At 45.1% G+C, this 27,235-nt stretch overlaps 3 protein-coding genes across 3 annotated transcripts; all 3 read left to right on the forward strand.

The window, feature by feature from the left end:
• Positions 1-1,791: 1,791 nt before the first annotated feature.
• On the forward strand, positions 1,792-4,359 carry LOC112345020 (pentatricopeptide repeat-containing protein At1g62260, mitochondrial-like). Its single transcript, XM_024670893.1, has one exon. The coding sequence runs from the start codon at positions 1,806-1,808 to the stop codon at positions 3,555-3,557; it is 1,752 nt and encodes a 583-aa protein (XP_024526661.1). The 5' UTR covers positions 1,792-1,805; the 3' UTR covers positions 3,558-4,359.
• A 3,132-nt stretch (positions 4,360-7,491) lies between these two features.
• Positions 7,492-8,711, forward strand: LOC9634960 (pentatricopeptide repeat-containing protein At1g80270, mitochondrial). The gene is made up of 2 exons (XM_024670638.1): positions 7,492-7,660; positions 7,736-8,711. The coding sequence occupies exon 2, from the start codon at positions 8,169-8,171 to the stop codon at positions 8,697-8,699; it is 531 nt and encodes a 176-aa protein (XP_024526406.1). The 5' UTR covers positions 7,492-7,660; positions 7,736-8,168; the 3' UTR covers positions 8,700-8,711.
• Positions 8,712-9,651: 940 nt separating this feature from the next.
• LOC112344998 lies at positions 9,652-10,603 on the forward strand. The gene is made up of 2 exons (XM_024670771.1): positions 9,652-10,171; positions 10,263-10,603. Exons 1-2 carry the CDS (start codon positions 9,652-9,654, stop codon positions 10,601-10,603), a joined length of 861 nt encoding a protein of 286 aa, XP_024526539.1.
• Positions 10,604-27,235: the final 16,632 nt, after the last annotated feature.

Raw genomic sequence — 27,235 nt, forward strand, 5'->3', positions numbered from 1 at the left:
CACCTTAGCAAAAGTATTAACTGTTAGCAGTTTTAGGCTTTGCCTTCAACAAAGAGAAGGAGAAGATTATTATTTCCTTGGCATATAGCTCCATTTAGTGATGTAAAAGTAATGTTTGAAGCCTCTTTACCTTTAAAAGCACAGTTGTTTCAAAGTTATAAAGTAGTTTAAAAAGTATATACAAACTTCTAGTAATATTTGTGATTATTCAATACTCTTATAAACATAAATGTTAGTGCCAATAACCCTAAAAATAGAGTCTACAATCCCTAAAATATTGTAACTGTTTTTTATTATAGTCAATATATCCTCCTAGCATCAAGAAATGGATGTTAGTGATATCAAATGACTAATAAAGGAGAATCTAGAAGACACTAGGAATTTAGCCTTGTATGATTTAAATGTTTTCCCCAATGCAATCTCATGATTCTCTTTGATAATTTGACAAAATAGGAGGTATTTATTAAGTTTTTATATAGACACATGAAATGTTATGTTTTTGCTTTGTAGGTAAAGGAAAAATAGGATTTTAAGGTCTTATTTATGACTTTTTAAGAACATATTCTTACAAGAAGTAGCTTATTTAGAATTTCTTCTTCTTTTGGTAAAGAGACAATGAATCAAACTTTAATTACACAATGTGATTCAATTTTTCAATAAGATTTACTTTGACAACAAAATGATGAGATAAAAGTTCATTTGAGTTACCTAAAAGAAAAATGGCCAATAAATGTTACTAGTGTTATTGCAATGCCTAATTAAGCTTTTTGTATATGCTTTAGGATTCCCAATATTATTAAATGTTATTTGTTAGACTCATTCATTCATATTTATCAATTAATATACAAAATAATTATTTTAATATTTTTAAAATAGCATCTAACTATAACAAAAAGTACCAAGTTATTCTTTAAGAGTTAGTATTTATCATTTTGTCAATTTAATCCAATATTGAGAAACAACTAGGAAAATAAAATTGAGGATCATCATATTTCAACAAGTTTTACTATTGCTACATTATATGATGGCATCAATATAAAAAAATGGTTGATAAAAAAAATCACGTATGTCATAAGTTGAATATATTAAAAAAATTAAACTACTATTTTTAATAATTTGAATTTATGAATTTCTATCATTAAAAAACTCAAATACTTTCCAATTTTATCCAGAATTATCTGTAAGTTATTTTGATAATACTATATTAGTGTAAAATTAATGTTGAATTTCTAACATAGATGAATAAAACTTAAAGTATTTTTTTGGCTTAAAATAATATATAAATTCTTGTAAACTTGATATTTTGTTTTTCTTGAGTTTTCTTAAAATTAATTAAACTTAATCACATTAATAATTAAATTTACTCAAAAGTGAATGGACAATAAAATAAATACAAACAACTATTTTTTAAAAAATATGTATAAATCAGCATTATAGAAGCTTTGAAAATACATTTTTAAATTTAAAACACAAATATAAGTGAGTATTTTATATTTAATATGTTGGAGATAACAAAAAATTCTTTGGAGCATTATACTTCTCAGAAAATTTGAAAACTTCAATAGTAATTAATGAATTAATTTGATGTAATTTAAATGTGATGTTCATCAATAATTGAAACTACATACTAAATGTTTCAAAAGGAACAATGATCTTGCAGCAAGAACATTAGGCTCCACTACAAGATGATCTATGCAGCACACATTACATTAGAATCATCATCTAAGGCTTCAATCATCATTTTTTTATAGCACCTTCTATCAAGGACGCCAAAGCCCTAGACTCCAATTTCTCAAGATGCTTGAATGCTAAGCAATAAATCATCGGAATGCCTGAGAGAATCGCTGCTCCAGCTGCTCAAGCGATGCACCGCCGCGCGCGATCTAGCACAGGGCCGGCTCCTCCACTCCCAGATCGCATCCATCGGCCTGGAGCAGGACAAATACCTCGCCAATCTGCTGCTCCAGATGTATGGCAAATGCGGCAGCGTGTGCGATGCCGAGGAGCTCTTCTTCCGCAAAATTCATTCCAAGAACCGCTTCTCCTGGAGCATTATGATCTCGATCTACGCCCAGCAGCAGCAGCTCGATGATGCCAGGCACATCTTCGATGCAATGCCGGATGGAATCCGCGACGTCGTGCACTGGAACACGATCCTCACAGGCTACGCAAACAGCGCTTTCCTCTCGATGGCCGTCGCTAGGGCTCTATTCGATCGAATGCCCCAGTGGAGCGTGGTATCTTGGACTGCGCTCATCACAGTATATTCCCAGGGCGGGCATCTCGCGTCATCGAGGCACGCGTTCGATTCCATGCCAGAAAGAAACGTGGTATCGTGGACGGCGATTCTTGCGGCATATACCCATCATGGGCATCTAGAGCAGGCACGGGGAATATTTTCCAGAATGCCTCTGGTGGACCTCGTTGCGTGGAACTCTTTGCTTGCTGGATATTCCCAGGACGGGAATATTGCTGCCATGCTGGATTTGCTAAGCTCCATGCCCGAGAAAGATTCTTTTACGTGGAGTTCTCTATTGGCAGGATATGCTCGGGCAGGGAATCTTGAGAAGGCAAAGGAGATCTTTGCTAAAGTTCCCGATGTGACCTCTTGGACGGCTATGATCACCGCTCATGCCCAAGCATCGGAGATCAACGGTGCTAAAAACTATTTTGACAAGATGCCCCAGCGAACAAATGTCTCGTGGAATGCCATGTTAGCAGCATTTGCCGAGGTAGGGGATTTGGAAAGCGCAAAAGGTATATTCCACAAAATGCCAGATCTAAGCATAGTGTCTTGGAACACAATCCTTTCTGGATTTGCCGTCCAGGGCTGTTTAGAAGAATGTAAAGACATCTTTGAAAAGATGCCAGGGAATAATCTTGTGTCGTGGAACACTGTCTTAACCGCATTTTCTTGCAAAGGGTATTTGGAGGAAACGAGGCAATACTTCGGTGCATTGCCAGAACGAAACTTTATATCGTGGAACATTCTCTTGGGCGCCTTTGCGGAGAATGGCCATGCATTCCAAGCCTTGAACTTTCTCTCTGCGATGATCATGGAGGGATTTATCCCCGACGCGCTGACATTCATGAGCGTTTTGGGGGCTTGTATACACATTGGAGTCTTGATCCTGGCTCGGGATCACTTCGTATCCATGACGTACGATCACAGTATAGTTGCGGAGAGGGATCACTACGGCTGCATTGTGGATCTTCTCAGCCGCGCTGGGAAGCTTGACGAGGCGGAGGAGCTGATCAAAGCAATGCCCTTCTTGCCCGATGCCACGGAATGGGGAATTCTCCTTGGAGCTTGCAAGATCTACAGGGATGTCGATCGAGTGGAGCGATTAGTGAAATTCCTGCTCGAGTCTAATCCCGACAGGCATGGACCTTACGTCCTGGTATCGACGACGATTAGAAGCTCCATAGCCCTAATCTCCCGCGCCAAGAATTTAAATTCGAATTTAGCAAAAGATTCTAAGCCCAAAAGCTTTGACAGGATTAGGGTTCTTGCGCGGCAAAGCTATGGCGAGAGCGGCAACGAAGAGGGCTTTTGATGCAGGGCTGGAGGCCGCCATAACGGCTTACAAGTCTTCGGTGAAGAGAGGTGAGTACGGGCAGGGGCCTTTTACAGTAGCATCTGGAATCAGGGAGAACGTTTACAAGGAAATTCGATCGCGGGAAGAGGATCCATGGCGCTTGAGCTACAACAAGAGCACATCCCAGGTGTTCTTGTATGGCGATCCCAGCCGAGCGCACGAGAGAGCCAGTCGATGGTTTGATGCCAAGATCGGCGCGTATGCCATAGAGAATGGTCTGGAGGATGAATTAGCCCAGTCTGGGGCGGCGACGGTGGATCTTCCAGGCGTGATCAAGGAGCCGGATTTCAGTCTCTTGCTCGCTCGCGATCATCACTGCCCAGCACTGGTGGCCGAGGTGGCATGCCACAACGAGAGCATGGCAGCGCTGAGACGATCGCTCCACGACTGGACTTGCCCAGGATTTGCAGTCATGGCTCTTGGTGTGTCGATTTCTAGAGGATCTGGCCAGGAGAGGATCAAGACAGTGGTGCTCAAGAAGACATGTTGGTCGAGTCTTATTGAAGAGTTTGACATCGTTGATGATTCACCTGAGCTATCGATTGCTGTGGACTTGGCTAGCTTGGGAGATGGCAGCATTCCAGCGCTAGATGGGAAGGCTATTACGTTTGATCTTAAGTCTTTGCGGAAAACCATCCTTGCAGCAACCAATTAAAGAACAAGAGAGAACATAGTCCTAGATTAGAATACGTTGCGAATCATTTTTTACGTTTTGTCCCGACGAGCTTTAGCTTTTAACACGCAATTATGCTTCCAACTATCATTTCTCACAAATGTGGTAAATTCTTCCACCTTGGGTCATGTCAAGAGTGCAAAGTTTGATCCGAGCTTCATGGTCACTCACAGGATCAGCTCTTCAACAAAGAGGATGGTTACATCAAAGTCTTTATAGAAATGTGAGGAGGGTGATTCTGTTTCTGGCGTAATATAAGTATACCAAACGCTCTAGCGGAGGCAGGCCAAGGGCCTGCTACGTGACGGCCATGAAAGCATTCGGAACGGCTAGTGATGTTTCCCGTGCGGAGAAGGTCTTCCAGGAGCTGCTGGAGCTTCCCGAATCGCAAGCACAATCCATACGCTGCTATGGTCGATGTTTATGCGAGGGCCGGGTTGATGGACGAGGCGGAGAAACTCCTCAAGGACAAGGAGACAGGTTTTGGTGTTATGAGCCTCTCGTTGCGGGCTACCTTTTGAAAGGCGATGCAAAGAACGTGAAGAAGGGACCAACAAAGCTGGAGTACAAGTCCGTGATGGGTTTGCTAGCGGCTCTGGCCTTGAGGAGAGACGTGGACGAAGCCGAGAAGGTGATGGGTCACTACAGCTCCCTGTTTGGAGAGGCCCCTGTCTACAACTAGCTGCTCAAAGTCTACATTGCTGCGGGCAAAACTCCGAAAGAACTCAAGGAGAGAATGCAGAGAGGTTTGTGGAGCCCGGCGAGGAGACTGAGATGATGATAGACTGAGGAGTCGAGCTGACAAGAAGAGAGCCGAACGCATGAATCGAACACTTGTTGAGTCTGCTCGTGCGAGGGCGAGGATATTGTTACTCTAACGAAAGGTGAAACCGTGTGATGGAGCTCAAGATCCGTCATAGCATATATGGAATGGAAAATGTACATATGTGTGACATGGGCTCTTGGGATCCAATTTCTTGCGCATTCCATCAGGGATGTGTGCCCACGCTTCACACCCGAATATTCTCAGATGCGTAACTGTACTCCATGCTTCTTCAGGAGTGATGTCAGCAAGGGCAGAGGTGGGGAGCCGGTTCTGGAAATAGTTCGCCGTCAAGACAGCGTGAAACCAGAAGCTGCGAGGCAAACCACTGGAAAGTAGCATTGCCCGAGCACTCTCCACTAGTGTGCGATTCTTGCGCTCAGCTACGCCATTCTGTTGTGGAGTCTCTCGCGTTGTAAGTTCTCGCACAATCCCTCCTTGCTCACACAGCTGGTTGAAAGCATTGGAAGTGAATTCGCCTCCACCATCACTTCTCAATCGCTTAAGCATTTTCCCAGTTTGTGTTTCTCCCATATCCTTGAAAGTCTGGAAGTAGTGTAACGATTGGGATTTGCGAGCCATAGGGTAGTTCATAGTGCGACGACTGTAGTCATCAATGAAACTGATAAAGTATTGGATACCTCCCACTGCTGTGGTGGCCATCGGGCCACACACATCAGTGTGTACAAGTTCCATGAGCTCTGTAGCTCGAGATGCTCCAGTCTTGGGGAAAGGTTGGCGAGTAGATTTTCCTAGCTGACAGCCCTGGCAAAATGGAAGAACGGCTCTTGGGTCCAGGTCTAGACCTTCAACCATCTGCTCGCTTCCGAGCTGCTTGATTCTATCAGCACTAGGTTTAGGGTTTAGGCCTCCCATCCTGTGGTGATGTCCCAGAGGCCTCGTTCATCCATATAGGATTCGAATTTTGTCTTCCAGAAGCGCCAGTTCCTCCCATCAAATTTTGGTGGATTTGCGTCCACTGAAACGATATCCGCTGTAGGCACAGTCGAATTTGTGATGGGAGGGGAAATAGGTGGTGGATTTGGAGGCAGATTTGTAGGAACAGTGGCTGCCATGGGTGCTGACACCCAATCCCACCACTCGTTCAAGTCTAGGTCCAGGTTCTTAGTCGTCCAATGCCTCTTGCAAGGCCTGGAGCGCTTGGATTAGGGCACGCCTCTGTCTACGTAGACGGAGGCTCCGATTCACCCTAGCAAGTGTCGCCCTGATCCTACGGTTTCGTATTCTTCTCGCTCTCCCAGGCATTGCTCCGATACCATCTAACGAAAGGTGAAACCGTGTGATGGAGCCCAAGATCCGTCATAGCATATATGGAATGGAAAATGTACATATGTGTGACATGGTGAACCGGTGAAGACTCGTGTCTCTCCACGTGGACTAGCCACGTGGCACAGGGCCACTCACTGCTGCCTATCTACGCAATCGTCTTCCAACATCTACACTTTCCACTCCAGAAGAACTATGGACTTCTGTCGCACACCTTCGAGTATTGCTTATGCCAAGAACCTGGATCCACTGCCGACGCTTGCATCTCGCAGTATCAAGGGTGTGTTTGTCGGAAGGGCACAAAAGCATACAGAATTTTGTCCTTTCCAGTATTTTCCAGGTCTTTGAACATATATTTCCATGTAAAGAGACTTCTTGGCGACTCGTTGAAGACGTTCCAGTGCTTCCAGCCTCTGTGGGAGCAGCAAGAAAGCCTCCTCCTCCACCTCCTCCACCAATCAATCAGCCGCCTCTATCACCGGCTAAATCTTGAAGAACTTGAGAAACCTCGCTCTCACAGCGAACCTGTAGGATACTCTCGCTCTGGCCGGCCACTCTTTCCATCTCAACGTGCACGGGAAGCCAATGAGAGTCAGCAATATTTCCGGTCACAGTCCAGTCGTTTTTATTTTGCTGGTTCTAATGATGTTCTTGCGCCCAGAACGGTGTCTGAGGCGCTCACAGGTCCTCAGCGAGCCGCAATGGACTCCGAGTATCAATCCCTCATGCAAAATGACACCTGGATGCTCGTTCTAAAGCCAGCTGACAGACAAGTGGTGTCAACCAAATGGCTAATCAGGTCGTTCGGTTCAAAGCCAGGTATGTGGTCCGCGGATTTACACAGATCCCAGGCCTTGATTTTACTGAGACGTACTCACCTGTGGTATGTATGGCTTCTATGCCAGTCTTGCTAGCTTTAGCAGCTCAATATGATCTTGAGGTACATCAGACGGATGTACGCCCAGAGTTCTTGCATGGAGATCTCAATGAAGAAATCTTTGTCCAGCAACCAGAGGGTTATCAATGTCGCCTCAAGAAAGCTTTATATGGTCTCAAACAATCAGTTTCGGAACAGTTCAGGATGAAAGAGAATTCAAGGGAGAGGAACCCAATGAGAATGCAGAGCAGGAGAAGCTTGTGAGCCTATGCGGGATTCTCAACGCTAAGGCCGACACTTCGGAGGTAGGCAAGAATTGGATAGCCAATGGAAATGTGATGTCACGGGACGTTGCTGCTGGTTGGATTCTTCACTGCAGGCACAACGTCCAAGCTCTAAAAGTAAACATTGATTTTTCTATAATGTTTTTCCTTGGAATGTTTGAACTAACTGTTGTATTTTATGTTCTTTGGCAGTTCATGAACGTCGTGAGAGAAGAACGCCTGGTAGAAATGACCTCGAAGCTATACATGCAAGAGATCTCACAGCTATGTCTTCAACTGGGGCCATCAAAAGGCGAGGCTTTGTTCAGAAGCATGCCAGAGAGTTTGAGGACAGAGGAGGTAACCATGGCTTTTCTTACAGCTGTTGCGAAAGAGGACGACGGAGAGATTGATGGACGAGCTAAACGGCTCGTTCTCCGTCGACGCCTTGAACTCGTTTCTACACATGTATCTCAGCACGACAAGCTGCGGGATGCTTACTACAGGTTCAAGGGTTGAAGCCGGTCCTCTTTACGTACTGGCTGGTTCTCCAGTGCTGAGAAAGTTTTGAGAAGATTGAGATGGAGTTCGACGCGGAGCTGAAAAGAACTAACTTCGAAGAGGCACACGGCTACTCAATCTGATAATGCGTTCCTATGCACTCTTGGGAAAGCGGAAGATGGTGGACAGGATGTGGACGCTGCTCAAGAGCGAACAAGTTGCTGCTCCCGACTTAAACAGCTACATCTCCGCCATCAAGTCGTTTGGTTTGTTCGGGGACTTGGAAAAGGCATATGAGGTGCTGGAGGAAGTGCTGCAAAAGTTCGAACGGATTCCTCAAAATCCATACATCTGGATCGTGGAAATCTGCGTGAGGCTCAAGATGATCGACCAGGCGGAGAAGCTCATGGAGAAGCACATCGGCAAGAGCTGCTTTCTTCCCTACAACTTTCTGGTCACTGGCTACGTTGAAACTTCGCAGATCTCAAGCGCGCTCAAGAAGCTGGACGAAGCTTTCGAGATTCCTTTCAAGGACCGGAAGCTATTCTACAAGACAGTGATGGCTTTGCTCCCTGTGTTCGCCAAGAGGGGAGACATACACTCGGCCGAGAAGCTCATTTCCAACTACGGCTCCTGCGGTGACGTGAAAGTCTACAACGCACTGCCCAACGTCTAATTTCTACAAAGAGGATGCCAACCAACTTCCTTCACATAACATAACATTGAACCGAACGAAGAGACATGGAGGCTCATGGACACACTGGAATCATTCTGGGATCACAAGCCAGGACGCTGCACTATCTGGAGAGTCGCGAATGGGCGGAGGATATCTCGGGACCAGCAAATGGCTCACTTTGAGTTCTCCAGGGAAGGAAAAGATGTCAGGAACCGAATTCCAAAGAGCTACAAGTGGAGAAAATGGAGCGGACGATCGATCCAGACATCTGCTCGGGTTTCTCTACGGCAACCAAGAAATTAGCTCGCTAGCTCTTTGTTCTTTTCAAAGCTTCTCACTATAATGAACGTCATCGCGCAGGCTCTAGATGAGAAAGCTGGGAAGGCCCCTGTGGCTCAAGGCTCGACGAGGCCAGCAACATCAGGCATGGAGGTGATGCAAGGTCCCCAAGCCGCTCATCACTCATCCCAAGGACGTGATGGTCAAAGTCACTGCTTGCACTATTTGCTCCGGCTCTGACTGTCACGTCTACGCCGGAGAGATCCCCGACACCTCTGAAGGCCAGATTTTGGGACAATTAAGCCTTCGACCCGGGCGCAAAGAGAAAGACAAGATCTAGTCTATGGAAGACGCACATGGGATGGGCGCCATTGGATTCATGTTCATGCCACCAATGATTCGAAGCTCATGGAGCTCATCCACGGTCACAGGCACTCCGGAGCCTTTAGCTACGGAAACTTGGTTGGTGGCGTCCCGGGATCGCAGGCCGAGTTTGTCGACACCGCAGACATTCTCAACGAGTTGCTTCTGGCGACGAGGAAGTGGGGGCGGTCCGTGATCGCGGACTACGTTGGCTGATGCAATCACTTTGATGCTGATGATGAAGCACGATTAAAAACCCTAGAAAAGGGTTTTTAATCCTCTTCTAATTCTTCATTCTAGAAGCCCTAGAATGACACAAGAGGTTACTGAGATTGTGCGCTTGGGAGCGGGGAGCTTTGCCACAGTTTACGTATGGCAATCGCGGAACAACCTGGCGATCAAGTGCTTGGCAGATGCCAGCCGCTTTCCCGAGCTGCTCGATGAGTTTGAGAATCACCAAAAGATAAGTAAGGCATGCCAGGGCGCGCAGAATCTCCTCTTTCTTGTGCCCAAGCCCGTCGAATTCTTCCCTTCTTTCGCATCACTGGCGGAGCGCCTGCGAATGGATTCGTCGCTGCTGCCAAATATACCCGCCGCGTACACGATGCAGCGAGTCTGGCCAGTCCCCCCTGCTCTCGCGGATTCCATCAGGGCCAAGTTCTTCCCTGCACTCCACTCTAGCTACTCCAAGCCCTTCGTCGCACGGATCTACTTGGGTGCGAAACGCCAGCGCCTGGCGTCTCGATTCTTCAATGCCAATAACTTCCCGCTGGATGCCAATCGTTGCAAGGAGCTGGGGCTGCCGATCGAATTGCTGGCCCAAGAAATGGGTAGACTTCTCGCCAGGATCCACCACCTCGCAGGTGTTTTCAGCTTTGTACTGTTTCATTCGTGTGTTACTTTTGCACTTCTCTAATCCAGGACTGGATGGTCGCGACATCGAGTTCGTCGTGGGTGGTGACGAGCTGAGGACCTTCTCCGACCCCGGGTTTGCCTGCTTTGATTTCAACCAGTGCAAGCCTCACAACAACAATGTGGACGCGCTCGTCGACAGCTTCTTTGTCAATGATCCTTACTATCCCCGGCCTGGCATGGAGTTTTGGGACGAGTTCAAGGACGGGTACTTGCGGGAGGCCGACCGGACAGAGTCTGTGCGGCTGGCGAGGATGTTCTTGGACGTGGTTGAAGCCAAGGTGGCGGCCAAGGCCGCCCAAGAAGCTCCAGAAGGCAGGGGTAATGAGATGGCTCTCTTGGATAGCTGAAAGTAGACCACTCTTTGTTTGAACAAGTATGGCACTATAAAGAAGCTGTTGGTTCATCTTCCACAGGGAAGACTACTCCCACAAAGTGGGATCTTATAAAAATCCCAATTTGTGAGGTAATCTTTAAATTATGAGAAGTTGGTATTCCAGCCCACCTAAAAAGCACTAGCATTACTACTAATCCTTACCACACTCACTCAACCAAAGAGCAAGGACTTCTTGGAGTTCATTGATTTGCTCTTGAGCAGACATCAGGCGACCACTGCTAAAAGCCTTCCCATTCACAAGTGGATCTCGCGAGTAATCTCGATTTTTTTCATTTTGTATTTTTATTTCTTCGTCAGAATTAGGGCTGACGTAGATCAAAACCAAATTAGGGCACGACAGTTGGAAATGCGCGGGAGGATGAGCGATCGCTACGTCGCGCTGCTGAGGCGATGCATCCCAGGCAGGGATCTGGTGGGCGGACGGCCATTGCACGCGCAGATCGTCCGCTCAGGCTTGCACACTGATCTCTCTCGCCGTATGGTGCCTGCAGCGCCATGGCCGTCTTCCGTGCTTGATGAACCGTTCCGACCTCTCTTCATTGTACCCTAGCTAGCCCTAGTTCTTCAGAAGAAGAAGCTCCGAAAGGAAGAAGCATTGCACGCTCTTGCTTGTATCCTACATGGCAGCCACGCCATCAAAGTCTCCTACCCAACGTTTTTTCAGACGGCTGGGATGGCTGTTGATCAATGGTGCCGATTCGAAACCCTTACACCAGATATTCGACGGATATTCCTGCACTGAGAGATCTCGAGCCCCCTTGGAGCAGATCTGTGACGATCACCACCTCCATGCCACTGTGAATCGCTGTGCTGGGAGTCTATGAGCCTCGACCTTCTTTCTCATCAGTGTTCCATCCAAGAAAACAAAAGAGAGCGATAAAGAAAGATAAATTTCCATAAGATGGAGAGGTAAGCTTCTCTCCATCTTCATCTTCAAGTGCTAGGACAATATGTTGTAACATATTGGGGAAGAGACTCCTCATCCACCACCATGTTCCCGGCTCTAATGTGTTATAGCATATTCCTACAATAAAGAAAGATAAATTTCCATAAGATGGAGAGGTAAGCTTCTCTCCATCCTCATCTTCAAGTGCTAGGACAATATGTTGTAACATATTGGGGAAGAGACTCCTCATCCACCAGCATGTTCCCGGCTCTAATGTGTTATAGCATATTCCTACAATAAAGAAAGATAAATTTCCATAAGATGGAGAAGTAAGCTTCTCTCCATCCTCATCTTCAAGTGCTAGGACAATATGTTGTAACATATTGGGGAAGAGACTCCTCATCCACCACCATGTTCCCGGCTCTAATGTGTTATAGCATATTCCTACAGCAAATAACTAGCCTACCATGCCGCACAGCACACGGACTGTCATCTCCTGGAACTCGATGCTTGGCTTCTTTGCCGACAACGGTTGCCACCTTCACGTCCTTCCACACTCATATTCACACACACCCAAGGATGCCTAAAGCACATAAGACCTCAGCTCCAATCCAGGTATTCCTAGAATGCATTTATATAATTTTCATCAAGTTGGGGAGATTAGAGATGAGTGTTGAGGGATTAGCAATTGAAGAAGCAACAGCTGAGGAAATAGCAGATGTGGAGCTACTTGAAGATGATCCAATGTCAAGGCAGAATCGAGAACACAACTAAACTTCAGCTGAGACTCATGCTCTAATTGATCTTAAGAGGGAAGAATATCTTGCAAGGCAGAGCTGAGAGTTGTGAGAAGTGTCAACCAGCTCCAGCTTGCTGGACAACTATTGCAGCCAAGTCTGCAGAGAAGACTGGGTTTGTTAATATTTAAGTATAGAAGAAATATACATAAAAATTAAAGATTAAAAATTAATCACCTTTGACATCAACCCTTACCTTAATGAAATGGTTTGTGCAAATAAAATTATACTTAATTTGATTATCTAAGTATTTTCTTAATGCATGTGCGCAAATATAAATTCACTAAAACACTTAAGGTCCAATACTTCATAAATTTAAGGATAAAGGTTGGTGCAAAAGGGCTTTAAGTGACCTTAGAGAGTTCACTTAACTTTCTATGTAATTTCATAAATTTTAAGATTAATGGTAAGGATAAGGGAAATATGTGCGAATTAAGTCCTCCTTAAAAAAAAAAGATAAATTAAAAGGTAAGGGGGCTTTTAAATTAGTAAATTTAATGGTAATTCATTCACCCCAAACACTATTATATTAGATTTTGTAAACTCTGATTTAATTGTTAAATTTAATAGTAACTTGTTCACACCAGAAATTAATATTAAAGTAAGCTAATGTTACAATTAGCATTTTTTGAATGCCCTATATAATATTCATGGAATAATTTAATCCTAAGGTGTAGCATTAGGATTTATGAAAAAAATGCAAACTTGTGATGCTGCTGCAGCACTCGGGCCAGATTCAAGCTGGTCGTCAATCACAAGTTCAAGGCATCGGTAGCAGTGACACTGTTACAGGTGGAGATCATGTCGTTATTCAGCATGAGGTTAGACAAAAAGTGCAAGGAGCATGGCATGGAGCAGCCACATAAGAGAGGGGGGTATTGTATTATGCATTTCTCCCATCACCAACACACTGATGTGCTCACAGACAAGTGGTGCTGTTGCTGGGGACCATGGGGCAGATCTGCCCAGCAGATTGTTATGCTCGCAAGGGATTGTGGCCCATCCATGGAAACTTCCCCTTCTCACACAAGGTAAAACTCTCAATTCCTGGAAATTTTCATGATTTCTTGCTTATGGAATCCTTCCTCTTCCATAGAGATCTTTATTCTTTCAGTGCCAATGGCCACCACGGCTAAATCCTGCAATATTGATGTGAAAAGAATAACATTAAAATTTTAAATTAAGTTAAAATCTTCTAATGTAAAAATTCTAAGTTAATGGTGAGTGCCCTTAAGTATTGTTACTTAGCCTAAAGGTTTATGTGAAGCAAAATTTCCTTAAATTTCACCTTTAATTTTAAGAGTAAGTGTCACTGTGAAAAGGCTTCATTAGCTGTTCAGTTCTACAATCAGTCTACAATCAGTCACGCTCCTAGCTATTGCTATTGATTCCAGCTAGACTTCCTTCTCACAGTCTAGCAGGGTTCATTGCACAAGGGCTTGTCCATTTGGACATATGGATTTACATGTTTACTATAAGATTTCTATCTTATAGAAGTTAAAATGCACAAAATATGTTTCTACACTACAGCTTAGTTTATACTAAAATAAAATAAATATTTTTAATTATATATCACAATGGATCTCTACACTCTTTGTCATGCTCCTAGCTATTGCTATTGATTCCAGCTAGACTTCCTTCTCACAGTTTAGCAGGGTTCATTGCACAAGGGCTTGTGAGCATGGATTGTGGACGAGGAAGCACATGATCAATGTGCTGATATACTAGACTAGAGGTGCTTGGCAGGAGTTTAAGCTGTTGAATCTTTGTAAGAGTATGAAAAAGAGAGGACTTACAAATCTGTAGGACAAGGCCTGGAAGTATGCAGCCCTGTCTTTGCGCTTCCTCTTCGTGGATGAGGCCAAGAAACTATACGGCCCCAACCACAGCACTGCCAACCGAGAAAGCTTTGCTGCCGCTAGAGCATGCCTTTGAGAGCTACTTAGAGAGCGTTGTTATACATAGCCATGGCCTGCTCGTCTTTGCATGGCACTCAGAGAGACCCTAGACAAAGAAAAACAAGGTTTTGGTTTGTATCAAAAGTCCTGTGCTTGAGAGATAGAGAGCTCGAGCTGTAAATATCAAAATAAGAGCATGGGCAAAAATAAAATACTGGACCATGCTGGAATGACTAACCAAAGGACCCTTCTAGGCAATCTGTTACTTCTACAAACTGTGTTGAAAGATCAAACATTCAGAAACTTTCTGATGTCCATACCTTTCGTTGATCAAGCCTGGAACTGGCCGTGTGTGATGATTGGCTATGACTGTGCCCTGGGTACATGCACAACCATAGCCAATAATGCCATGATGAAGTGGCGCCATACTTGCACCATCGGGTATGGAAGTGGCTATGGTTGTGACCGCCATGGATATGAGTGTCACTCAAGCGGATTCCATGTCCTGTGGATGCCCAAGTACATCAAGGATCAAGCTGCAACCTACTTGGAGAGCCGCTGCACTCTTCTTTGGCGTGCACAAAAGCCCCTGGGCCATGAGGAGATTCCCAAGAGGAATGATATCTTTCTCGCCATGAGGCGATTCCCGAGAACTTCGCGCGTTGCCCTGTCCCTGTGTAGATGTCTCTGTCCAGGTCGACCAGTGCCACCGGATGCTTATCCTGCCAGCTCCGGATGCTTATATGCATGTCTCCAGATGGTGATGCAATTCTTGCGGCCCAGCATTTGCCCAGCCTCTTGAAAAAGAGTGTTAAGAAACAGAGGCTGACGGTACAACCTCCATAGGCAGTGGATTCCCTGCACTAGGGGTCCACTCCTCAGGGCCCTTCAGTTGAGCCCTCCTATGACAAGACTCATATCAATGAGAATCCTGCTCCCCTTTCAAGTCTGTCTAGTATCTTCACACGGGATGGTATTGGACTAACTTGTGATACAAGCAAAAAGGAGGTGTACACGGTGACAAAAGATGGCTCCCTTCTGATTCTTGCGAGTTGAAAGCCTTTACGTTCATGATGATAATATAGATAATGGAGATGGTGAAGACAATGAAGAGGATGCATAGACCACCTAGTTACCTATGACACATGATCAGTTAATTGCCAGTTAAATATGGGACGGTTGAGGTCATTTTAGATCGATGGCTTCGATTTAATTAATACAACAGCCCAGATTTTATACTCAGATTGTTCAGTGTTTTTTAATGCACGGTCTAGATCTTTTCAGCTGGTTCAACGGACGAAGCACTCTTGATGCAAATCTGGAAGCAAATATTGGAGCAAGGAGTGAGAAGAATGTAGATTTGCTTACCTTCAATGCATCGTGCTTCTCACAGCAACTTAGGCTCTCGTGCTCTCATGAGCTCGTTGTAAATTCCACCATCGGCAGTGAGAGATCCACAGTGCAACACGCAAAATGAGTTCTCTATAAGTAATTGTCTCACCTGATGAATGAGTTGCTACAGGAAACTAGCTTGGGATGTCTGGCATTGACAGTAGCTCGAACAACTGCAGGAGAGAATGGCGGTTAGTCACAAACTTCATGGAAAAAATGCAAACCTTATGCTAATTGTTTGGCCTTATAGAGCTGCCAAGACAAAGTGCTCATGTCTCCCAAGAGCTTTCCGCATTTATAAGTCATGGCTGCCACCTTGGGGATACCTGTGAGGCACAGCAAGAATTGCAGCTTGCAAGGAACCCCAAATGAACACCAAGGAGGATTTCCCTTTTAACGGTTTTTTGTGCCCGCAGTCCGGCACATCACCACACGACTGAATATACATTTAATATTAGAATTTATTTGAAATATGTGATGATAAATATAATGCATATTTTAGAATTTAGTAACATTAAAAGCATATTACTCTATAAATATTAAATTTATTTAAACTTTGACTGTCTTATGTACCATTGACAACTAGTGTTTTGGATGTTACATATATAGGTTTAGGCTATAAATGCCTTTGTTTGGTTATCTTGGTGGATTTGATTTTGTTTTCCAATGATTCTTTACTATTTAAGGATGACTCACAACTTTACATAACACATTTTTAGTGTTCAAGGTTTATTTGTTCTAGTTATAGCTCCTTCTTTGCTGGAGCTTAGGTCTTCTTCTTTATCAGCATACATTCTGGATTGGTCAGCCCTGCCATTTCTAGAGTGGTCCCTTCCTCTTTACCATGGCCACTCCAACCTTCTTCACATGGATGGGATTTGCCACCCCCAAATTCTTCAATTTAAAAAAATACTTCTTTATGTGCACCTCCAAATCATCTGTCTCCAAAGCCTTTGTCTCCAAAGACTTTGTCTCCAAAAGCTTTGTCTCCAAAGCCTTTGTTTTTTGATGCCAAAATCTTGTCTCCCAAGAATAAGTAATTTTTCAACAAGGCAAGGCCATCTCGTTACGTGATGAACATTTTTGGTACTGAATGTGTAGAGTGTGATTGTCTTCCAACATATATAATTTTGAGGTGACTACTATTATGAAGTTGATGTGGAAGAAGATGAAGATGAAGAATTAATGTAATATAAGAGTGGATTTTCATATGTATAGTGTGGGTTAGCTTTCAAGTTTCATTCTATAGTGTGGGTTTGCTTTCATTTAATATAAGTACTTCATAATGTTTGCTTTATAGTATTTAGAAATTTATTACTTTATATTAGTCAAAAGACATACATATGTTATTTTAAACAGAGTCCTCTAATGGATTTTCCTCTACCAATTTGAGGTTGAAAAACTGTTCCTTCTGTTGTGCCTTTATCACTTTCTTCCCCTTTAGTTGTGGCACTGGAGTTTCTTAATCTTCTAGCCATATTTTTTTTAATATAGCCTACAATTTCCTGATCTTGTTCCAATGATAGTACATAATGGCCATTGTTGGCAGCTGCAAGAAGGGCTCTCTTATGCCACTAAAAATGTCTAAAACAATCTCTTTTTTAGGTGTTGTGCAATGCATGAGAAAGTCAAGGAAGTTTGGATTTATCTCTAACCTTCTGACCATGTTGGTGTTATTGTCATAAAGTGGCTTTATATTTTCCTCAATAAATTCAAAGTAGTCGTCATTGAGGTCCCAAGATTCATTGTAGTGAATCTTGGAGGTGAGGCCTTTGGTCTTGCCAAAGACATTTTCATTGTTGATTTTTGCAATGATTTTTGTTAATATTGAGAGAACTTATGATTGTGTAAACCTTTGTTTTGCCAAGTCCATCAATTGTGTAGTTAAATGGAAAGTCATTCAGAATTGTGTATGATCAATGGATTTTTATATACCGCCAGTGACACTCTTTGTAAATTGTTGGCAGCCAGTTCTCACATAAAATATTGCAATCCATCTGTCATCATCCACTATCTTTTCTGCCATAGCTACTAAGTGGTTGATGAGGTCATATATGCACTTTTGCCCTCTATATTTTCTTTCTCATTATGAGGTAGCACACATAGTACAAGGTGTGCTCCATAGTTTTAGAGGTTGTTTTTCATAAATTTAGTCCTTATCATCTCAAGGAACTCCTTCATTGCTTCCCACTTTGTGTTGATCTTTTTTGATATCACTCTTTTTTTTTGTGTGGTCTTTGAGCCTTCCAAAATATCAATTCCCTTCTTCCTCAATACCTTTTTATTCCCCTTTGTTGTTACCTTTGCCAACATTTCCCTTATGTCCTTTACTTACCTTTAAGTCATATTTATCTACCCCTCTCTCGAAATCTATTTTTTCAAATTTTGGACACTCGTCTAAGGTGTAGTCAAGCCACTATGAACAACTTTGTTGAATTCAAATGGTGTTATTGTGAGAATAAATCTATAAGCGATTAAATTTTCCATTTTACTTTAGTCACTTAACCACACCTTTGACCATTTAAAGGAGTCTCACTCACAACTTCCATAAGTCTTATTTAGGACTTGGGGATATGTTAGCCCTATGGATGGCATCTATGCCATTTAGCTTTTGCATTTAGTCCAAGTGCTTCATATGTTCAATCCCATAACCAACACCCAAAGGTACCATCAATATATAATTTTGTTTTGGCCCTACTTATTCACCCTTGTCACATCAGTAGTCCAAGACCACTTGCATCACAATTTTATCTCTCAAAGATTGGGTCATCCATCTTTGAGTGGTCATCCCTTGACCACACCTTAACACCCTTAAGATGCCTAAAGACATGGGGAATACCCTTTCATAATGTCCTTTCTTCCATCCTCACCAAATCCCTCTTCATTCCCATGCTCATCAACGCTGCCACTAGGTCAAAGCCCAAGGCCTGACTAAATCCCATTGTCCTTTAAAACTTTCTCACCATATGACTGTATCCTTGGTCATTAGAGGATTACTCTTCTTCTTTTTTATAGTCTAGGATTTTGGGATGACATTTCGAAACACCATGGCCTTATGCGAACATCGTGGCCCTACACGAGCCTTGTGGGTACTCTCCCCACCTTCCACCTTTATGTGCCCTAGATATGTGGCTAGAGTGAGGTTCTGATAAGCCACACCAGGTATCCAAGTAGGTAGTGCCATTCACACTTGGATTGGGAGCATCGACTATTCGATCTTCTGGGGGAGCTAGAGTTAGCTCTTGAACACTTCACTAAGTTATCTTGTTTGTCCATATTCACTTTTGCCTTGGACTCCTTAATAGTTATATCATCACTCAACATGTGGGTATAACTGTCCTTGGTCATATTGGCCTTTCTGAGCTAAACTGGCTCCACTAGAGTCCTCCCCCTACTATACTTTTGGAGCTCACCAAACCCCTCAGGGTTTGGGAGACGAATGCTTTAGGCTTTCACCCCTAGACTTGAACTCGGACTCGGACTTGGTTTTGAACTTGGTCTTAGCCTTAGTCTTGGCCTCGGTCTTGGTCTCGGTTATGGTCTCAATCTCAGTCTTGACCTTGGACCCTATCTCAAGTCCATCTCAGACTCCATCTCATATCCATCTTATACTCCATCCCTTTTCAAACTCCATCTTGGACTCCATCTCGAGTCCATCTCAGACTCTATCTCGAGTCCCTCTCGAACTCTATTTTGAACTCCATCTTGGATCCATCTCAGACTCCATCTTGAGTCCATGTTGGACTCCATCTCATACTCCTTCTTGGGTCCATCTTGGACTCCTTTTTGGGTATATCTTAGACTTTACCTCAACATTTCCACATATCATGTGTTAGTCCTTTTGTATCCCTTTTCTAAAGACTCACTTATTGCTTGCTTCGTGCTCGTTCCTTAAACACTTTGTTGAGAGTTTCACTCCCACTCTTGACTATTGAAGTTGGAGCTTTTAGTCCAAACATGGCTTCTACTTTGGCTATTACTGTGAGACACAAAATCCCTAGGCCCCGAAGTGGAGCTGGAAAGGGTGCCACGTGGTAGTGGCCGAAGTGAAAGCCAAACGAGTGTAACACATTTGGACTAAAAGCTCTAACTTGGAAGGTCGAGAGCGGGAGTGGAACTCCCAACAAAGTGCTCAAGGAGCGAGCACAAAGCGAGCAATAAGCAAGGCTCCAAAAAGGGACCCAAAAAGGACCAACACATGACACGTGGATGTGTCCGAGATGGAGTCCGAGGTGGACCGAGACGGAGTCCGAGATGGACCCGAGATGGAGTCTGAGATGGAGTCCGAGATGGACCCGAGATGGAGTCCGAGGTGGAGTCCAAGGTGGACCGAGACGGAGTCCGAGATGGACCCGAGATGGAGTTTGAGATGGACCGAGACGGAGTCCGAGATGGAGTCCGAGATGGAGTCCGAGATGGAGTCTGAGATGGACCGAGATGGAGTCCGAGATAGAGTCCGAGATGGAGTCCGAGAAGGACCCGAGATGGAGTCCGAGGTCAAGACCGACATCGGGACCGAGACCGGGACCGGGACCGAGATCAAGACTGGGACCAAGACCGGGACCGGGACCGAGACCGAGGCCAAGGCTGAGACCGAGTTCGAGCCCGAGTTCGAGTTCGAGTCCGAGTTCGAGTCCAAGTCCGAGTCCGAGTCTGAGTCCGAGTTCGAGTCTGAGAGAGTGAAAGCCCAAAGTGTTCGTCTCCTAGACCCTAGGGGGTTTGGTGAGCTCCAAAAGTATAGTAAGGGGGAGGACTGCAGTGGAGCCAGTTTGGCCAGGAAAGGCCAGTTTGGCCCAGGGAGGCCAGACCCAGTGTTGGGTGATGAACTGACCACTGGGAAGTCCAAGACTAGAGTGAATACGGATCGACAAGCGGGGTAGCTTGGTGAAGTGTTCAAGAGCCGGCTCTAGTTCCCCTTGGAGATCGACTGGCCGATGCTCCCAGTCCAAGTGTGGGTGGCACTACCTACTTGGATACCAGACGTGGCTCAACGGAACCTCGCTCTAAGCCCATGGCTAGAGCACCTAATGGCGAAAGGCGGGGAGAGTACCCAGGTGGCTCGCATAAGGCCACGGTGTTCCGAAATGTTGTCCCAAAGGCCTAGACTGTGGAAAGGAAGAGGAGCAGTCCTCTGGGGTAGTGACCAAGGACACAGTCGTGTGGTGAGGAAGTCCCAGGGGATCATGGGACTTAGTGGTTGGGCTTGTGGGCCTCGATCCAGTGGCAGTGTTGGCAAACACGGCCAGGGGCAAAAAGGGACATAGTAGGAACTGACAAAGGGACTTTGGGTGGGAGGTCAAATACGGAAGAAGACGCTAGTCCTTGAAATGGTAGCCAGGGCTACCTTTAATAAATGCTGAACAACCCAAGGAGTTGGGGGGTGTACTTAGAGATGAGTTGGTATTCTCATCACATGGACAAGTAGTCCTAAGGGGCAAAGGTTGCCCCAAAGAATAAAATCAAGTGTCAGAGTAACATTTGTGAAAATAGTCCTTGTGAGTGAGGACATGAATGCAAGAAGTGTATTCCAGTGAGCTAGTGCCCGACAAGTAGGACCTTACGGGTCTATGGATTAACCAAGTCCAAAACTGCTGGATGACTCAAGTAGAGTCAAGGAATGGTCCTAAAGGACTGATGGAAGCATTTGGACTGAAGTGTGTGGTACCCCACGAAGGATAGGGGGGATCATAGGATCCAAGGATGAGAACAAAGGGTATCTCATCGATGGCAAAATGTGCCATGCTAAAGTCATGGGAAGGGTGTTCCCAAAAAGAAAACAACTTTGAAACAAAGTTGTGTGTGACCTCTATGGTGTAGTGTTGATGGATGGTTGGCATGAGAAAGAGCGGTATTGGTCTTGGCAAAGACTTAGACACAAAGAAGAAGTGTCATAGAGGTAGGCTCGTGGAGCCAATGGTGTGGAGACACCAAATGTGCCAAGGTGTGATACCTTGAGGCTATGTTGGTGGGTTCATGAGAACCCCTTGCCAAAGGAATCCCAATGGAAATAGGAATGGCATAGCCTAAGCTGCAGAGCATGCAGTTGGAGTGTGGTGACCCAGATAATGATGGAGGTGTGGAAGCACCAGCAATGAGTTGTAGGACTTGACAACTATGAGGCAACTAAGCAAGAGGTGCAAATAATTGGTTAAATGGGTAGAAGGTAACTACCCAAGCCTTCTTAATGGCATAAGGAAATTGGATATACCCTTATGGGGGATAAGTTGCTTATGTTGTGATATAGTAAGTCAATATCATGAAAGGAAATACTCATTGTCAAGGAAGCCGTCATTGGGACACCTAAACACTCTAGAACACTAGGAGGTGGTGTTTGATGTCGCAAGGGCAATAGATAAGGCCCAAGGGACTAAGTCCCTAGCGAATGATGGATAGAAGGTGCTATCCAAATGTCCAAGGTGGCAGAGACAGGAGAAGACTGTCTACTCGAATTGGACAAAGCCAAAAATGGAATTTTGGTAAGGCTAGCGATGGGCATGTAAAGGCCCATAAGTAACAACGTAATCTCGGTGTGTGGGATTATAGGGTGAGCATACCTGGATTGAGGAACCACTCCCTAGGCTATCGGGTAGGTTCATCCCTAAGAATACTTGCTAAGGCATGATAGAAAGTGCAAAGCTATCTTCTTGGTCTGGAGGAGAATGACCGAAGGAAAGGTGTGAAGCCAAAAGCAAGAAGTATGGGGGTAGAACCAAACCATAGGAATCGAAGGGCATAACCAAGGTTGGTTATGCCAGCTGGGAGTGGAGAATCAAGTGGAGGGTGTTGCCGCTAGCAACCGTGATGCCATGGAGAGTCTAAAATACGGAATTGTCCATGTTAGACTATATGGTAATTGGAAAGCTTGCAAAAAGGGAGGCCTTAGCAAGCTAAGGGACAGAGTTCCTTCAAGGTTCCCAAAGATGATTCTAGGTAGCTTAGTACCTAAAAAGGCCAAGTGTAAATGGTTCAAAGCACGCGCGAAATTAGAGTGGCACAGCAGAAGCGTGGTCTTGAAGCTTGCCATGAGGCAAGACTATCAAGGTTAGGGAAGTAGCTCCCGAGTGTTCAAAGAGAGGGCTTTGAACGAAAGTCGATGATCAAGGGCTTTCACGCTTGTGCAGGAACCATGTTACAGTGGTCGGAGGACTTGCCAAAGCGAGATTGGCAAGTCAGGGGAACAAATACCCTAGTTGAAGGTGATAACTTCAAAAAGGGTGGGCCATGGGGCCAAGCATGGAGGAGTCCATGCATGATCACAGACTTGTCAAGTGAGAGGACTTGGCAATGTGGGGGAATTAGGTTTCTAAGCTGTGATATATAGCGCGCTTTGAGTATAAGTTGGTGCACCGGCGTGGGGAGTCATGCCAGGCATCCTGGGTGATGCCGTCCGTAGATGCATATACGGAGGTTGGGTTCGAGTCTCGACCCTCTAGTGCTTGGGTTCGAGTCCCAACTCACTAGGGCGTGGTGATGGTTTGGAATATGAGGACACTCATTTTTCGGTGGTCATGGACTCTCAGTGGGGAGACTGGTTTGGGCACACCGCCAAGTGAGGGATGCCTCAGAGTCGTGATGCACAGTTAGATTGCTTAGAGTGAAAGCTCAGCATATCTAACTTGAACACTTTGGTGCAAAGGGCACCAAGGACGTGGTGAATGAGATGGGGACACCCAATCTCAGTTGCTATGGATCCTTGGCCGGAAGGGCTGGCTTGGGCGCACCGCCAAGTGTGGGGGATGCCCCCGGGGTCATAGTCAACAACTTAGAAGGGTCTAGAAGACTTAGTCCCTATTGATAGACCTATTAAGGGGTCAAGATAAGATCACTAGGTGATCTTGTGGCTAAACAAGGACAAAGTCTTTGTTTGGGTTAAGGAATATGATTCCTAGTTCAAAGTGTTGATTTGAATTATTGATAAAGGTGTGGCTTGGTTGAGGTGACCAAATGAGAAGAACACCTAAGGGAAATGAGCTATGTCAATGCTATGGCATAGTAAGTCCAAGGAAAGTAGTCTCTATAAAAGATCCAAGGGAGGGTCTCAAAAAGTTGGGCCGTGGATAGAGCCCACGACAGAAAATGTTAAAGAGACGTACTAGGGGTGAACACCCTCTGGACTTGGCAAAGCAAAGTGTTTGCCATGGAACTGAAAGGAAACCTCAAAAATGGAGGTAGCGATCCTATGTTGCTTGGTGCAACAATCCAAGGATAGGAGCAAAAGACAAGTGCCCAAGATAGGGCCGTGGAATCCATTGGAAAGAATCCAAGTGGCAAAGTTAGCCAAGGAACACTAATGTGTTTGATGCTAACGGATTGCGGAAAAAGAAGTGGACTTCCAAGGATGGATTCCCAAGTGCTCCAATTGGGCAAAGGAAAGGCTCCAAGTGAGGGAGCAACTAAGTAACCAAAAGATAGGGCCGTGGACAGCCCTAGCACAAATAATGATAAATGGAACGTAATGCCAATGGTGGCACAAAAATAGAAAAGAGGATGAGGGTGCCTTCGAGTAGAGAACTTCCTAGGAGGGGAAGTGGAGTTGCACAAAATGTGCAAGGCAAGGTGTCAGAAACACCTAGGAAATTGACTCCAAAAAAGTCAAGAGTAAACGTTCCAAAGTGCAAAGGTAGATCAATGGAATCTGTGACTACTCAAGAATGAGTAGTGGAATTGAGTTAGAGAGGGTGTCTCTAACGGGTTTAGCGAGAACTGAACCAATAAAAAGGAGCAAACCACCCTAGGTGGTCAAGTGAGTCTCTAAGTTGGAGAAACTATCCTCCTTTGAGGATGGGCAAGGCATGGTGAGCCTTTGGTGTCAAACCATTGACGAATATGGAGAAGGCATGGTGAGCCTTCAATGTCAAACCATTGACAAATATTGGCTAGGTGCCAAGGATGGAAATGGTAACACATGCGGGTGTTACTTTATAAAATGGTTTACCGTTCGATGAGGACATCGAACTTCATCTATGGGTGGTGGAGTTGTGAGACACAAAATCCCTAGGCCCCAAAGTGGAGCTGGAAAGGGTGCCACGTGGTAGTGGCCGAAGTGAAAGCCAAACGAGTGTAACACGTTTGGACTAAAAGCTCTGACTTGGAAGGTCGAGAGCGGGAGTGGAACTCCCAACAAAGTGCTCAAGGAGCGAGCACAAAGCGAGCAATAAGCAAGGCTCCAAAAAGGGACCCAAAAAGGACCAACACATGACACGAGGTGGAGTCCAAGGTGGACCGAGACGGAGTCCGAGATGGACCCGAGATGGAGTCTGAGATGGACCGAGACGGAGTCCGAGATGGAGTCCAAGATGGAGTCTGAGATGGACCGAGATGGAGTCCGAGATAAAGTCCGAGATGGAGTCCGAGAAGGACCCGAGATGGAGTCCGAGGTCAAGACCGAGACCGGGACCGAGACCGGGACCGGGACCGAGACCAAGACCGGGACCAAGACCGAGACCGAGACTGAGACCGAGGCCAAGGCTGAGACCGAGCCCGAGCCCGAGTTCGAGTCCGAGTCCGAGTTCGAGTCCGAGTCCGAGTTCGAGTCCGAGTCCGAGTTCGAGTCTGAGAGGGTGAAAGCCCAAAGCGTTCGTCTCCCAGACCCTGGGGGGTTTGGTGAGCTCCAAAAGTATAGTAAGGGGGAGGACTGCAGTGGAGCCATTTTGGCCAGGAAAGGCCAGTTTGGCCTAGGGAGGCCAGACCCAATGTTGGGTGATGAACTGACCACTGGGAAGTCCAAGACTAGAGTGAATACGGACCGACAAGCAGGGTAGCTTGGTGAAGTGTTCAAGAGCCGGCTCTAGTTCCCCCTGGAGATCGACTGGCCGATGCTCCCAGTCCAAGTGTGGGTGGCACTACCTACTTGGATACCAGACGTGGCTCAACGGAACCTCGCTCTAAGCCCATGGCTAGAGCACCTAATGGCGAAAGGCGGGGAGAGTACCCAGGTGGCTCGCATAAGGCCACGGTGTTCCGAAATGTTGTCCCAAAGGCCTAGACTGTGGAAAGGAAGAGGAGCAGTCCTCTGGGGTAGTGACCAAGGACACAGTCGTGTGGTGAGGAAGTCCCAGGGGATCATGGGACTTAGTGGTTGGGCCTGTGGGCCTCGATCCAGTGGCAGTGTTGGCAAACACGGCCAGGGGCAAAAAGGGACATAGTAGGAACTGACAAAGGGACTTTGGGGAAGGCGATTCCCCAGGTCTGTGGGCATCCTAAGGATGCTAAGGAGTGGATCTAGGATGACCACTCGTGGACAGATGGCCCAGTCTTGGAGAGACGGGATGGTGATGCAAGTGGTATTGGACCACTAGTGCACCAAAGGTGAATGGGCATGGCCTTAGTGTAACGGGTCGAGATGTCAGTGGTACCTTTGGGTGTCGATCTTGGGACCGGGCACGTGGAGCACTTGGACCAGGTGCAAGTGTTGGGTGGCATGGATGCCATTCTTGGGGCTAGCAAGTCCCAAGTCCTGAATTGGATTGATGGAGGTTGTGAATGAGACTCCTCCAAGTGGTCGGAGGTGTGGTTAAGTGACTAAAGTAGAATGGAAAATTTAGTCGCTTACAATTACCATGTGGCACCCTTTCAGCTCTATTTTGGGCCTTAGAGATTTGTGTCTCACAACTCCACCACCCATAGACAAAGTTTGATGTCCTCATCGAATAATAAATTATTTTATAAAGTAACACTATCAAGTATTACCATTTCCATCCTTAGCACCAAGCCAATATTCGTCGATGGTTCAACACCGAAGGCTCACCATGCCTTGCTTATCCTTTAAAGAATATAGTCTCTTCAACATAAAGACTCATTCGACCACTTGTGGTGGTTCTCTCCCTTTATTGATTTAGTTTTTATTAAACCTGTTAGAGACACTTTCTCTATTTCAATCTCACTACTCATTTTTGAGTAGTTTCAACTTCTATTGATATAACCATTGCACTTTTTGAGTTAATTTTGACTTTTCGAGTTAATTTTCTAGGTGTCTTCAACATCTTGCATTAGAAACTCCATTTCCCCATCTTAGGAAGTTCTCTACTTGAGGGCACCATTATCCTCTCTTCTATTTTGTGCCACGTTCGACATTAAATCCTAGTTATCATAATTTGTGCTAAGGTTGTCTATAGCCCTATTATTTGGTTATTTTGCCGCTTCCTCTCTTAGAGCTTTTACTTTTGTGAAATCGAAGCATTTGGGAATCCATCTTTGAAAATATATTGTCTTTCCCACAATCCATTAGCATCTAGCATATTAATGTTCCTTGCCTAACTTTATTTTTTGGATTCCTTTCAATGATTCCTATAGCCCTTTCTTGGCTATTAGTCCTTTGTTCTTATCCTTTGATTGTTGCACTAAGTAACATAGGATTATTACCTTCATTCTTGAGGTATAATTTTGGTTTTATAGCAAAGACTTTGCTTTGCGAAGTCCAGAGGGTGTTCCCCCTAGTAAGTCTCTTTAACATTTTTTATTGTAGGCTCTATCCACAACCCAATTTTGTGACCTTCCTATAAATTTTTCATAAAGATTACTTTTTTGGATTCACTATACTATTGTATTGACACCACTCATTTCCCTTAGGTGTCCTTTCCACTTGGTCATTGTAACCAAGTGACACTCTTACC

The sequence above is a fragment of the Selaginella moellendorffii genome, unplaced genomic scaffold, assembly GCF_000143415.4.
Source record: "Selaginella moellendorffii unplaced genomic scaffold, v1.0 SELMOscaffold_6, whole genome shotgun sequence".
NCBI classification, from domain to species: Eukaryota; Viridiplantae; Streptophyta; class Lycopodiopsida; order Selaginellales; family Selaginellaceae; genus Selaginella; species Selaginella moellendorffii.

Bases quoted from the DNA above. Each gene is read 5' to 3' on its own strand.
- LOC112344998 (XM_024670771.1), top strand. From the start codon at position 9,652: ATGACACAAGAGGTTACTGAGATTGTGCGCTTGGGAGCGGGGAGCTTT. The intron at 10,172-10,262 runs GTAGACTTCTCG...TCTCTAATCCAG, and splicing joins ATTGCTGGCCCAAGAAATGG to GACTGGATGGTCGCGACATC.
- LOC9634960 (XM_024670638.1), top strand. From the start codon at position 8,169: ATGCGTTCCTATGCACTCTTGGGAAAGCGGAAGATGGTGGACAGGATG.
- LOC112345020 (XM_024670893.1), top strand. From the start codon at position 1,806: ATGCTAAGCAATAAATCATCGGAATGCCTGAGAGAATCGCTGCTCCAG.